Source organism: Bos taurus, chromosome 29, assembly GCF_002263795.3.
Source record: "Bos taurus isolate L1 Dominette 01449 registration number 42190680 breed Hereford chromosome 29, ARS-UCD2.0, whole genome shotgun sequence".
In the NCBI taxonomy this organism is placed as follows: Eukaryota; Metazoa; Chordata; class Mammalia; order Artiodactyla; family Bovidae; genus Bos; species Bos taurus.
The window spans coordinates 28,034,002-28,047,542 of record NC_037356.1 but is presented as its reverse complement, the minus strand read 5'-3'; the positions used below and the strand labels follow the sequence as shown (position 1 = coordinate 28,047,542).

General features: G+C 40.4%; 1 protein-coding gene across 1 annotated transcript; it reads right to left on the bottom strand.

Annotated features, from left to right (window-relative positions):
• Positions 1–11,684: 11,684 nt before the first annotated feature.
• Positions 11,685–12,614, bottom strand: OR8A1 (olfactory receptor family 8 subfamily A member 1). The gene has a single exon (XM_015461194.2). It carries the CDS (start codon positions 12,612–12,614, stop codon positions 11,685–11,687), a length of 930 nt encoding a protein of 309 aa, XP_015316680.2.
• Between the last annotated feature and the right edge of the window lie 927 nt (positions 12,615–13,541).

The following is a 13,541-nucleotide window of genomic DNA, read 5'->3' as shown; positions in this document are numbered from 1 at the left end:
AATTCTTCACTTGTATATTCTCATTCATAAGGAAAATATGCTGATAAGAATGTGCCCTTTTCAGGACTATATTCAGCAATATATTATCTGTGAAAATGCTGCTAGTGAAGATTTTTAAACCTTTTCTTTTGAGTTAATTGTAGATTCACATAGGGATACAAGAAATAATAGAGAGAGATCCTGTGTACCCTTGAGCAGTTTCCCCAATGGGAACAATCTGCAGAATTATAATACAATATCACACCCAGGATGTCCTTGGAATTTGCCAAGCAAGAATACTGATGTGGGTAGCCATTCCCTTCTCTGGGGATCTTCCTGACCCAGGGACTGAGCCCTCATCTTCCACATTGCAGGAAGATTCTTTTCCCCCTGAGTCACCAGGGAAGCCCCACATGTCGATTGATCTTCTTCAGATTTCCCCATATTTATTTATACTCATTTGTGTGTATGTAAACTAACCTCAAAGCAATTTTATCACATGCACAGATTGTGTATCCATCACCACAGTTCATATAGAAGTGTTTACCTCACCTTCATTTTCTAATTTTCAAAATAATAGTTTAGTTTCTTATTATCTAACAAAGAAAGCTAGTTGTTTTCTTTAGTATCTTTATATTCTTCCTAATTTAACCATGTTTTATGTGTGTTTCAGTCCATTGCAATTGTTTTCCTTATATAGCTTAACATTTTCTTGCCTGGAGAATCCCATGGGTAGAGAAGCCTGGCTACACTGCATGGGTTGCAAAGAGCCAGACCCAACTGGGTGACTAACACTTTCACTATGTACCCACTAGGGGTGCTAACGCTTGAAAATGTGACAACATCATTTTGTTGAGAATGGAGAGCAAGCGAACTTCTTATACAGTGATAATAGAAAATAAAATTAAACAACCTCTTTATAGGATTGTTTGGTAGTTTCTTTTAAACTTGCCTATGGCCAAAGAATTCTTAGATACAAAGGTGAAAGAGGAGAGTGAAAAAGTTGGCTTAAAACTCAACGTTCAGAAAACGAAGATCATGACATCTGGTCCCACCACTTCATGGCAAGTAGATTGGGAAACAGTGGAAACAGTGTCAGGCTTTATTTTTTTGGACTTCAACAAAATCACTGTAGATGGTGATTGCAGCCATGAAATTAAAAGACGCTTACTCCTTGGAAGAAAAGTTATGACCGACGCTTACTCCTTGGAAGAAAAGTTATGACCAACCTAGACAGCATAGTCAAAAGCAGAGACATTACTTTGCCAACAAAGGTTCTAGTCAAGGCTATGGTTTTTCCAGTGGTCATATATGGATGTGAGAGTTGGACTGTGAAGAAAGCTGAGTGCCAAAGAATTGATGCTTTTGAACTGTGGTGTTGGAGAAGACTCTTGAGAGTCCCTTGGACTGCAAGGAGATCCAACCAGTCCATTCTGAAGGAGATCAGCCCTGGGATTTCTTTGGAAGGAATGATGCTAAAGCTGAAACTCCAGTACTTTGGCCACCTCATATGAAGGGTTGACTCATTGGAAAAGACCCCGATGCTGGGAGGGATTGGGGGCAGGAGGAGAAGGGGATGACAGAGGATGAGATGGCTGGATGGCATCACTGACTAGATGGACGTGAGTCTGAGTGAACTCTGGGAGTTGGTGATGGACAGGGAGGCCTGGCGTGCTGTGATTCATGGGGTCTCAAAGAATCGGACACGACTGAGCGACTGAACTGAACTGAACTGAACTGAGATTGAAAACATATGTTCACAAAGAGTTCTGTACATGAATGCTTATATATCCTTTATTCACAGTAACTCAAACTGGAAACAACCAACTGTCCTTCAACAGGTGGGAAAAAATTATTGCATCTATACAAGCAATGGATTACTATTAATGAAAAAGAAATATATTATTGATACACACAACAATATGAAAGACCTCGAAAGCATTGTGTTGGGCAAAACATATCAGACACCGTTGTGTACTGTGATCAGGGAAAACTAATCACGTGCTATAGAAAGTGAGTCAGTGGTTGCGTGAGTTTAGGGATAAAGTGGAGATTGCACACTTTGGACTTGTGACTTAGCCACATTTATTTGCAAAATGTATATATGATCTCACATTCTGTGATTATTGATTGATTTTGAGTGTTAAGATGCAGTCTTTTTTTTTTTTTAAAGAGATCCATTTTATTGTAGTATAATCAACATACAAATGATGTACATAATGTGTACAATATTATTAGTCTGAAGATAAGTATACAGCAGTGAGGCCTTCCCAGGTGGCGCTACCGGTAAAGGACCTGCCTGCCAGTGAAGGAAACATAAGACATGGTACCTAACTGTTGCGAATAGTAATTAAAAGAAGGCATATGAAGAATTTATGTGTTGTGTGGCTCAGAGTGAGTGCCCAAAAACATGGTAGTGGCTGGCATTATTGTTACTGTGACTAAGAAATTCACATAAAAGGATCAGGTAGAAGTGCTTGGGTAAGAATAAGTAGGGAGGAGTGGAAAAGAGGAGTAATACTTATATATAGCAATACTTATATCAGATAAAATAGACTTTAAAACAAAGGCTGTAAAAAGAGACAAAGATGGTCACTACCTAATGATCAAAGGATCAATCCAAGAAGAAGATATAACAATTATAAATATATATGCACCCAACACGGGAGCGCCGCAATATGTAAGACAAATGCTAACAAGTATGAAAGGAGAAATTAACAATAACACAATAATAGTGGGAGACTTTAATACCCCACTCACACCTATGGATAGATCAACTAAACAGAAAATTAACAAGGAAACATAAACGTTAAACGATACAATAGACCAGTTAGACCTAACTGATATCTATAGGACATTTCATCCCAAAACAATGAATTTCACCTTTTTCTCAAGCACACATGGAACCTTCTCCAGGATAGATCACATCCTGGGCCATAAATCTAGCCTTGGTAAATTCAAAAAAATAGAAATCATTCCAAGCATCTTTTCTGACCACAATGCAGTAAGATTAGATCTCAATTACAGGAGAAAAACTATTAAAAATGCCAACATGTGGAGGCTGAACAACACGCTGCTGAATAACCAACAAACCACAGAAGAAATCAAAAAAGAAATCAAAATTTGCATAGAAACTAATGAAAATGAAAACACAACAACTCAAAACCTGTAGGACACTTTAAAAGCAGTCCTAAGGGGAAAGTTCATAGCAATACAGGCATTCCTAAAGAAACAAGAAAAAAGTCAAATAAATAACCTAACCCTACACCTAAAGCAACTAGAAAAGGAAGAAATGAAGAACCCCAGGGTTAGTAGAAGGAAAGAAATCTTAAAAATTAGGGCAGAAATAAATGCAAAAGAAACAAAAGAGACCATAGCAAAAATCAACAAAGCCAAAAGCTGGTTCTTTGAAAGGATAAATAAAATTGACAAACCATTAGCCAGACTCATCAAGAAACAAAGGGAGAAAAATCAAATCAATAAAATTAGAAATGAAAATGGAGAGATCACAACAGACAACACAGAAATACAAAGGATCATAAGAGACTACTATCAACAATTATATGCCAATAAAATGGACAACGTGGAAGAAATGGACAAATTCTTAGAAAAGTACAACTTTCCAAAACTGAAACAGGAAGAAATAGAAAATCTTAACAGACCCATCACAAGCACGGAAATTGAAACTGTAATCAAAAATCTTCCAGCAAACAAAAGCCCCGGTCCAGACAGCTTCACAGCTGAATTCTACCAAAAATTTAGAGAAGAGCTAACACCTATCCTGCTCAAACTCTTCCAGAAAATTGCAGAGGAAGGTAAACTTCCAAACTCATTCTGTGAGGCCACCATCACCCTAATACCAAAACCTGACAAAGATCCCACAAAAAAAGAAAACTACAGGCCAATATCACTGATGAACATAGATGCAAAAATCCTTCACAAAATTCTAGCAATCAGAATCCAACAACACATTAAAAAGATCATACACCATGACCAAGTGGGCTTTATCCCAGGGATGCAAGGATTCTTCAATATCCGCAAATCAATCAATGTTATACACCACATTAACAAATTGAAAAACAAAAACCATATGATTATCTCAATAGATGCAGAGAAAGCCTTTGACAAAATTCAACATCCATTTATGATAAGAACTCTCCAGAAAGCAGGAATAGAAGGAACATACCTCAACATAATAAAAGCTATATATGACAAACCCTCAGCAAACATTATCCTCAATGGTGAAAAATTGAAAGCATTTCCTCTAAAGTCAGGAACAAGACAAGGGTGCCCACATTCACCATTACTATTCAACATAGTTTTGGAAGTTTTGGCCACAGCAATCAGAGCAGAAAAAGAAATAAAAGGAATCCAAATTGGAAAAGAAGAAGTAAAACTCTCACTGTTTGCAGATGACATGATCCTTTACATAGAAAACCCTAAAGACTCCACCAGAAAATTACTAGAACTAATCAATGATTATAGTAAAGTTGCAGGATATAAAATCAACACACAGAAATCCCTTGCATTCCTATACACCAATAATGAGAAAACTGAAAGAGAAATTAAGGAAACAATTCCATTCACCATTGCAATGGAAAGAATAAAATACTTAGGAATATATCTACCTAAAGAAACTAAAGACCTATATATAGAAAACTATAAAACCCTGGTGAAAGAAATCAAAGAGGACACTAATAGATGGAGAAATATACCATGTTCATGGATTGGAAGAATCAATATTGTGAAAATGAGTATACTACCCAAAGCAATTTATAGATTCAATGCAATCCCTATCAAGCTACCAACGGTATTCTTCACAGAGCTAGAACAAATAATTTCACAATTTGTATGGAAATACAAAAAACCTCGAATAGCCAAAGTGATCTTGAGAAAGAAGAATGGAACTGGAGGAATCAACCTACCTGACTTCAGACTCTATTACAAAGCCACAGTTATCAAGACAGTATGGTACTGGCACAAGGACAGAAATATTGATCAATGGAACAAAATAGAAAGCCCAGAGATAAATCCACACACATATGGACACCTTATCTTTGACAAAGGAGGCAAGAATATACAATGGATTAAAGACAATCTCTTTAACAAGTGGTGCTGGGAAAACTGGTCAACCACTTGTAAAAGAATGAAACTAGAACACTTTCTAACACCATACACAAAAATAAACTCAAAATGGATTAAAGATCTCAACGTAAGACCAGAAACTATAAAACTCCTAGAGGAGAACATAGGCAAAACACTCTCTGACATACATCACAGCAGGATCCTCTATGACCCACCTCCCAGAATATTGGAAATAAAAGCAAAAATAAACAAATGGGACCTAATTAACCTTAAAAGCTTCTGCACATCAAAGGAAACTATTAGCAAGGTGAAAAGACAGCCTTCAGAATGGGAGAAAATAATAGCAAATGAAGCAACGGACAAACAACTAATCTCAAAAATATACAAGCAACTCCTACAGCTCAACTCCAGAAAAATAAACGACCCAATCAAAAAATGGGCCAAAGAACTAAATAGACATTTCTCCAAAAAAGACATACAGATGGCTAACAAACACATGAAAAGATGCTCAACATCACTCATTATCAGAGAAATGCAAATCAAAACCACTATGAGGTACCATTTCACACCAGTCAGAATGGCTGCGATCCAAAAGTCTACAAATAATAAATGCTGGAGAGGGTGTGGAGAAAAGGGAACCCTCTTACACTGTTGGTGGGAATGCAAACTAGTACAGCCACTATGGAGAACAGTGTGGAGATTCCTTAAAAAACTGGAAATAGAACTGCCTTATGATCCAGCAACCCCACTGCTGGGCATACACACTGAGGAAACCAGAAGGGAAAGAGACACGTGTACCCCAATGTTCATCGCAGCACTGTTTATAATAGCCAAGACATGGAAGCAACCTAGATGTCCATCAGCAGATGAATGGATAAGAAAGCTGTGGTACATATACACAATGGAGTATTACTCAGCCATTAAAAAGAATACATTTGAATCAGTTCTAATGAGGTGGATGAAACTGGAGCCTATTATACAGAGTGAAGTAAGCCAGAAGGAAAAACATAAATACAGTATACTAACGCATATATATGGAATTTAGAAAGATGGTAACAATAACCCAGTGTACGAGACAGCAAAAGAGACACTGATGTATAGAACAGTCTTATGGACTCTGTGGGAGAGGGAGAGGGTGGGAAGATTTGGGAGAATGGCAATGAAACATGTAAAATATCATGTAGGAAACGAGTTGCCAGTCCAGGTTCGATGCATGATGCTGGATGCTTGGGGCTGGTGCACTGGGACGGCCCAGAGGGATGGTATGGGGAGGGAAGAGGGAGGAGGGTTCGGGATGGGGAACACATGTATACCTGTGGCGGATTCATTTTGATGTTTGGCAAAACTAATACAATGTTGTAAAGTTTAAAAATAAAATAAAATTAGAGAAGTAAAAAAAAAAAAAAAAGACAATCTCTTTAACAAGTGGTGCTGGGAAAACTGGTCAACCACTTGTAAAAGAATGAAACTAGAACACTTTCTAACACCATACACAAAAATAAACTCAAAATGGATTAAAGATCTCAACGTAAGACCAGAAACTATAAAACTCCTAGAGGAGAACATAGGCAAAACACTCTCCGACATACATCACAGCAGGATCCTCTATGACCCACCTCCCAGAATATTGGAAATAAAAGCAAAAATAAACAAATGGGATCTAATTAACCTTAAAAGCTTCTGCACAACAAAGGAAACTATTAGCAAGGTGAAAAGGCAGCCTTCAGAATGGGAGAAAATAATAGCAAATGAAGCAACGGACAAACAACTAATCTCAAAAATATACAAGCAACTCCTACAGCTCAACTCCAGAAAAATAAATGACCCAATCAAAAAATGGGCCAAAGAACTAAATAGACATTTCTCCAAAAAAGACATACAGATGGCTAACAAACACATGAAAAGATGCTCAACATCACTCATTATCAGAGAAATGCAAATCAAAACCACTATGAGGTACCATTTCACGCCAGTCAGAATGGCTGCGATCCAAAAGTCTACAAGCAATAAATGCTGGAGAGGGTGTGGAGAAAAGGGAACCCTCTTACACTGTTGGTGGGAATGCAAACTAGTCCAGCCACTATGGAGAAAAGTGTGGAGATTCCTTAAAAAACTGGAAATAGAACTGCCTTATGATCCAGCAATCCCACTGCTGAGCATACACACTGAGGAAACCAGAAGGGAAAGAGACACGTGTACCCCAATGTTCATCGCAGCACTGTTTATAATAGCCAGGACATGGAAGCAACCTAGATGTCCATCAGCAGATGAATGGATAAGAAAGCTGTGGTACATATACACAATGGAGTATTACTCAGCTATTAAAAAGAATACATTTGAATCAGTTCTAATGAGGTGGATGAAACTGGAACCTATTATACAGAGTGAAGTAAGTCAGAAAGAAAAACACCAATACAGTATACTAACACATATATATGGAATTTAGAAAGATGGTAACAATAACCCTGTGTACGAGACAGCAAAAGAGACACCGATGTATAGATCGGTCTTATGGACTCTGTGGGAGAGGGAGAGGGTGGGGAGATTTGGGAGAATAGCATTGAAACATGTATAATATCATGTATGAAACGAGTCGCCAGTCCAGGTTCGATGCACGGTACTGGATGCTTGGGGCTGGTGCACTGGGACGACCCAGAGGGAGGGTAAGGGAAGGGAGGAGGGAGGTGGGTTCAGGATGGGGAACGTGGGTATACCTGTGGCAGATTCGTTTCGATATTTGGCAAAACTAATACAATGTTGTAAAGTTTAAAAATAAAATAAAATTAAAAAAAAAAAAGAAAGCATCACTACGAACAAGGTGATGGAATTTCAGTTGAGCTGTTTCAAATCCTGAAAGATAATGCTGTGAAAGTGCTGCACTCAATATGCCAGCAAATTTGGAAAACTCAGCAGTGGCCACAGGACTGGAAAAGGTCAGTTTTCAGTCCAATCCCAAAGAAAGGCAATGCCAAAGAATGCTCAGACAACCGCACAATTGCACTCATCTCACATGCTAGTAAAGTAATGCTCAAAATTCTCCAAGCCAGGCTTTAGTAGTACGTGAACTGTGAACTTCCAGATGTTGAAGCTGGTTTTAGAAAAGGCAGAGGAACCAGAGATCAAATTGCCAACATCTGCTGGATCATCAAAAAAGCAAGAGAGTTCCAGAAAAACATCTATTTCTGCTTTATTGACTATGCCAAAGCCTTTGACTGTGTGGATCACAATAAACTGGAAAATTCTGAAAGAGATAGGAATACCAGACCACCTGACCTGCCTCTTGAGAAGCCTATATGCAGGTCAGGAAGCAACAGTTAGAACTGAACATGGACCAACAGACTGGTTCCAGATAGGAAAATGAGTACATCAAGGCTGTATATTGTCACCCTGCTTATTTAACTTCTATGCAGAGTACATCATGAGAAACGCTGGGCTGGAAGAAGCACAAGCTGGAATCAAGATTTTTGGGAGAAATATCAATCACCTCAGATATACAGATGACACCACTCTTATGGCAGAAAGTGAAGAGGAACTAAAAAGCCTCTTAATGAAAGTGAAAGAGGAGAGTGAAAAGTTGGCTTAAAGCTCAACATTCAGAAAACGAAGATCATGGCATCTGGTCCCAGCACTTCATGGGAAATAGATGGGGAAACAGTGGAAACAGTGTCAGACTTTATTTTTTTGGGCTCCAACACCACTGCAGATGGTGACTGCAGCCATGAAATTAAAAGATGCTTACTCCTTGGAAGGAAAGTTATGACCAACCTAGATAGCATATTAAAAAGCAGAGACATTACTTTGCCAACAAAGGTCCGTCTACTCAAGTCTGTGGTTTTTCCAGTGGTCATGCATGGATGTGAGAGTTGGACTGTGAAGAAAGCTAAGTGCTGAAGAATTGATGCTTTTGAACTGTGGTGTTGGAGAAGACTCTTGTGAGTCCCTTGGACTGCAAGAAGATCCAACCAATAAATCCTAAAAGAGGTCAGTCCTGGGTGTTCATTGGAAGGCCTGATGTTGAAGCTGAAACTCCAGTACTTTGGCCACCTCATGCAAAGAGTTGACTCATTGGAAAAGACCCTGATGCTGGGAGGGATTGGGGGCAGGAGAAGGGGACGACAGAGGATGAAATGGTTGGATGGCATCACCGACTCGATGGACACGAGTTAGGGTAAACTCCGGGAGTTGGTGATGGACAGGGAGGCCTGGTGTGCTGTGATTCATGGGGTTGCAAAGAGTCGGACATGACTGAGTGACTGAACTGAACTGAACTGAATAATGGGCAATGTTGAGCATCTTTTCATGTGTTTGTTTGCTATCTGTACATCTTCTTTGGAAAAATGTCTGTTTAGGTTTTCCCCCACATTTTGATTGGGTTATTTGCTTTTCTCTTATTGAGTTGTATGAACTACTTGTATACTTTGGAAATTAATCCTTTGTCAGTTGTTTCATTTGCTGTTACTCTCTGTCATTCTGAGGGTTGTCTTTTCAGCTTGCTTATAGTTTCCTTTGCTGTGCAAAAGCTTTTAAGTTTACTCAGGTCCCACTTGTTTGCTTTTGTTTTATTTTTGTTACTCTAGGAGTTGGGTCATAGAGGATCTTTCTTTATGTCATCGAGTGTTCTGCCTATGTTTTCCTCTAAGAGTTTTTACTTTCTGGTCTTATACTTAGGTCTTTAATCCATTTTGAGTTTATCTTTGTGTATGGTGTTAGGAAGTGTTCTAATTTCATTCTTTTACATGTAGCTGTCCAGTTTTCCCAGCACCATTTACTAAAGAGGCTGTCTCTGCCCCATGGTATATTCTTATCTCCTTTGTCAAAAATAAGATACCCATAGGTGCATGCATGGGTTTATTTATGGGCTTTCTATCTTGTTCCATTGGTCTATATTTCTGTTTTTGTGCCAGTACCATACTGTCTTGATGATTGTAGCTTTGTAGTATAATCTGAAGTCAGGAAGGTTGATTCCTCTAGCTCCATTCTTCTTTCTCAAGACTGCTTTGCCTATTCAGGGCCTTTTGTGTTTCCATATGAATTGTGAATTTTTTTGTTCTAGTTCTGTGAAAAATGCCAATGGTAATTTGATAGGGATCACACTGAGTCTGTAGATTGCATGAGACAAATGAATCTATGAAACAGAAACAGACTCATGGACTGAGTACAGACTTGTGGTTGCCCAGGTAGAGGATTTTGGGGGAGGGATCGAGTGGGAGGTTAGACTTAGCAGATGTAAGCTTCTATATAGAGAGTGGATAAACAACAAGGTCCTACTATATAGCACAGAGACCTATGTGCAATATCCTATGATAAACCATAATGGAAGAGAATATTTAAAAAGGATGCACATATATGTATAACCGAATCCCTTTGCCATACAGCAGAAATTAACACAGCATTGAAAATCAACTATACTTGAGTTTAAAAATAAAAAAACAACAAGAAAAGTGTAGTGCTGTGTCTACAACTTACTTTTTTTAAGACAATGAGTTAATTCTAAGTAGTTCAAGAAAAGAAGAACACAAACGAGACATATTATTGAGGGAGAGGGCTTTCGAAGCACTTTCAACTTTTCTGAAGGCTTGAAATTATTCAAAATAAGATTGGGAGGAGAAGTTAAGCATCCTAGGCTACTCTGATGTGAGCCAAACACAAGGCACACTGGGCAAGAGGACCCCTCCTGTCCCATCCAGCCTGCTGACTGAGGCTCCTGTTGGGGCAGGGTCCCGGCAGTGTGGCATTGTTTCACAGTGACCCCTAGAGGTGCTGTGCACTCAGGGTAGACTGAGTTTGGCCCTTGGCCAAACTGTCAAGTTCATGAACAAAGAAGAGAAGCCCATCCAATTACCCCATCTCTCTTGCCCCAAATTATACAGAGTGCAGCGCATCTGGTCAGCCCTCTGACCTAAGGGTCAGTCCCTGGAGGTGGGGCTCCTATGCTATCACATGATAGATCATCTCCATGACAACAACCAGCACGGCAGGCCAGATGGACAGGCTGGGCATGGACACAGAAAAGAGCAGGGGTCCCAAGGCTGATGTGAGGCCACCCCTCACCAGCCCCACCAGAATGACTTAGAGAACCAATCAAGGAGGAAATTGAGGGTTCATAGAAAGGAAGGGCAGAAACGGTGGATGTGGGAGTGAGCAGGGAACAGAAGAGCAGACCCTGGGGTTGGGACAGGTCATGTTGACACCAGTGACAGACATGGACTCAGAAGGATGAGGCCAGGGAACACGAGGGAATGCTCACAGTCACTCCTAGAGCTGGGCTGCAGGCTGAGCCTGGCTCCACAGGAAGCCATTTCCTTAAGATCAGACTCTGCCTCTCCTGTTGCGCTCTATTCTAAGCCCTTGGCCACTTGTGTAAGGTCCTCCTTGTCACACATGATACTGGTCAAACAGTCTCAATCCACAGACCAAAGAGCCTGAAGTTTTGAAATAAAGAAGTGACTGGTAGTACAGTGGTTAAGAAGTCACCTTCCAAGGCAGTGGGTGTGCATTCAGCCCCTGGTTGGGAGCTAAGATTCCACATGCCTCATGGCCAAAAACCCCTCTGCCCTTGGGGACACATGCCAGATAAGTCAAGCTATTTTTAAAATTGAGAAAGAATAATAACATTTGTATCAAAACAATTTTTCCCTCAGAGTTTTCTGCATGGCAGCCTTCACCTCCTTATTCCTCAAGCTGTAGATCAGGGGGTTCAGCATGGGGATCACTGTGGTGTAGAACACGGAGGCCACGTTCTCCTGGGCCAGGGAACTGGCCGTGGAGGGTTTCAAGTACATGAAGGCGGTTGTTCCATAGAAAATCCCCACAGCTGCAAAGTGGGAGCTGCAGGTGCTGAAGGCTTTGGACCTTCCCTCTGTGGTGCTGATGCGGAGGATACTGGACAGGATGAAGGCATAGGAAATTAGGACTGTTAAGCTAGTAACTACAATGTTGAATCCAGCCAAAAAGAAGACTGTCATCTCAACGTCATAGGTGCTAGAGCAGGAAAGTTTCATGAGGGGGAGGATGTCACAGAAGTAATGACTGATGAGGTGTTCACAATAGGGCAGTTTCAACATGAGGCCAGTCTCTATGGTTGAACCAATGAGCCCCATGATATAGACCCCAGCCACCAGCAGGGAGCAGACTCGATGAGACATGATGATGTTGTAAAGCAAAGGTCTGCAGATGGCAACATAGCGGTCATAGGCCATCACTGTCAGCATGTAACATTCAGCAATGACAAACACCAGGAAGAAGTAGAGCTGGGCCATGCACCCTGCATAGGAGATGGTGTTCTTTCCTGACACAAAGTTCACCAGCATCTTAGGGGTAGTGACAGAGGAGTAGCAGAGATCCACAAAGGACAGGTTGCTGAGGAAGTAGTACATGGGGGTGTGAAGCTGAGCGTTCAGACAAATCAGTGTTATCATGCCCAGGTTCCCTACCATGGTGACAGAGTAGATCCCAAGGAAGAGGAAGAAGAGAGGGAGCTGGAGCTCTGGTCGATTTGTTAAACCTCCGAGAATGAACTCTGTCACTGTAGAGTGATTTTCTGCAGCCATTCTCCTTGGGGGACCTGTGTGATGAGAGAAGAATTGCATGAAAGGCTGCTTCTTGCACTGCTTGGTGAAGCTAGTTTTGAGAATCTGGGCCAGTTGTGTGATCCTGATGTCTTTCCTGATGAATATTCCCTCATCCTGCTGTTTGTTTTGGGAGGAAGACAAGACCCTGAGTATTTCAAAGATGAGCCCCAAAGGGGGCAAGATCTGGAGCTGCTGTCACTTTCGTGGTTCTGAAACAGCCTATACAGTGGGTCTTAAAGTGCAGTTCCTGGGTCAACATCATTGGCATTACATGAAGACGTTAGAGATGCAGATTCTCAGGCCTCTCCCCAGACCTACCAAGTCAGGAACTCTGGGATGGGGCCCAGTGATCTGTGTACCACACTGTCTCCAGATGAGGCTGAAGAAGGTTCAAGTTTGCGAATCTCAATCCTGTAGGTAATAAGCACTAGAGTTAATATCAGAGATATATTTTGTTTCAGAAATGAAATTCTATCATTTATGCAAGTCCTAGATATTGACTGAATGTGAACATCCAGTAGCCTGTCTCAGATTGATGAAGTGTCAGGGGGATATGTTAGTTACAACAGTATTATTGAGTTTCAAGTCAATTTCTGTGTCTGAAAGATGAAGAGATGAGTGATAACAATTTCTAAGGTGGTTGTAGAAATAATATGGGATAATGCAGTTAGAATCTTTTTTTCAAGATGCCATTTCTTACACAAATGTGAGCTGTCAGTAGATGTCTGGAATGTTTTCCTAGTGTTTCACTGGCCTCAGGCCCTAAGGCAATGGTACTCAACATTGGCTGTATATTATAATCACCTGCAACATTTAAAAAGTGTTGATATCTATGTTCCACCCAGAGAGGTTCTAATTAATTAATCTCTGGTGAAGCCTGGGCCCTGACATATAGGTTATTCCAGG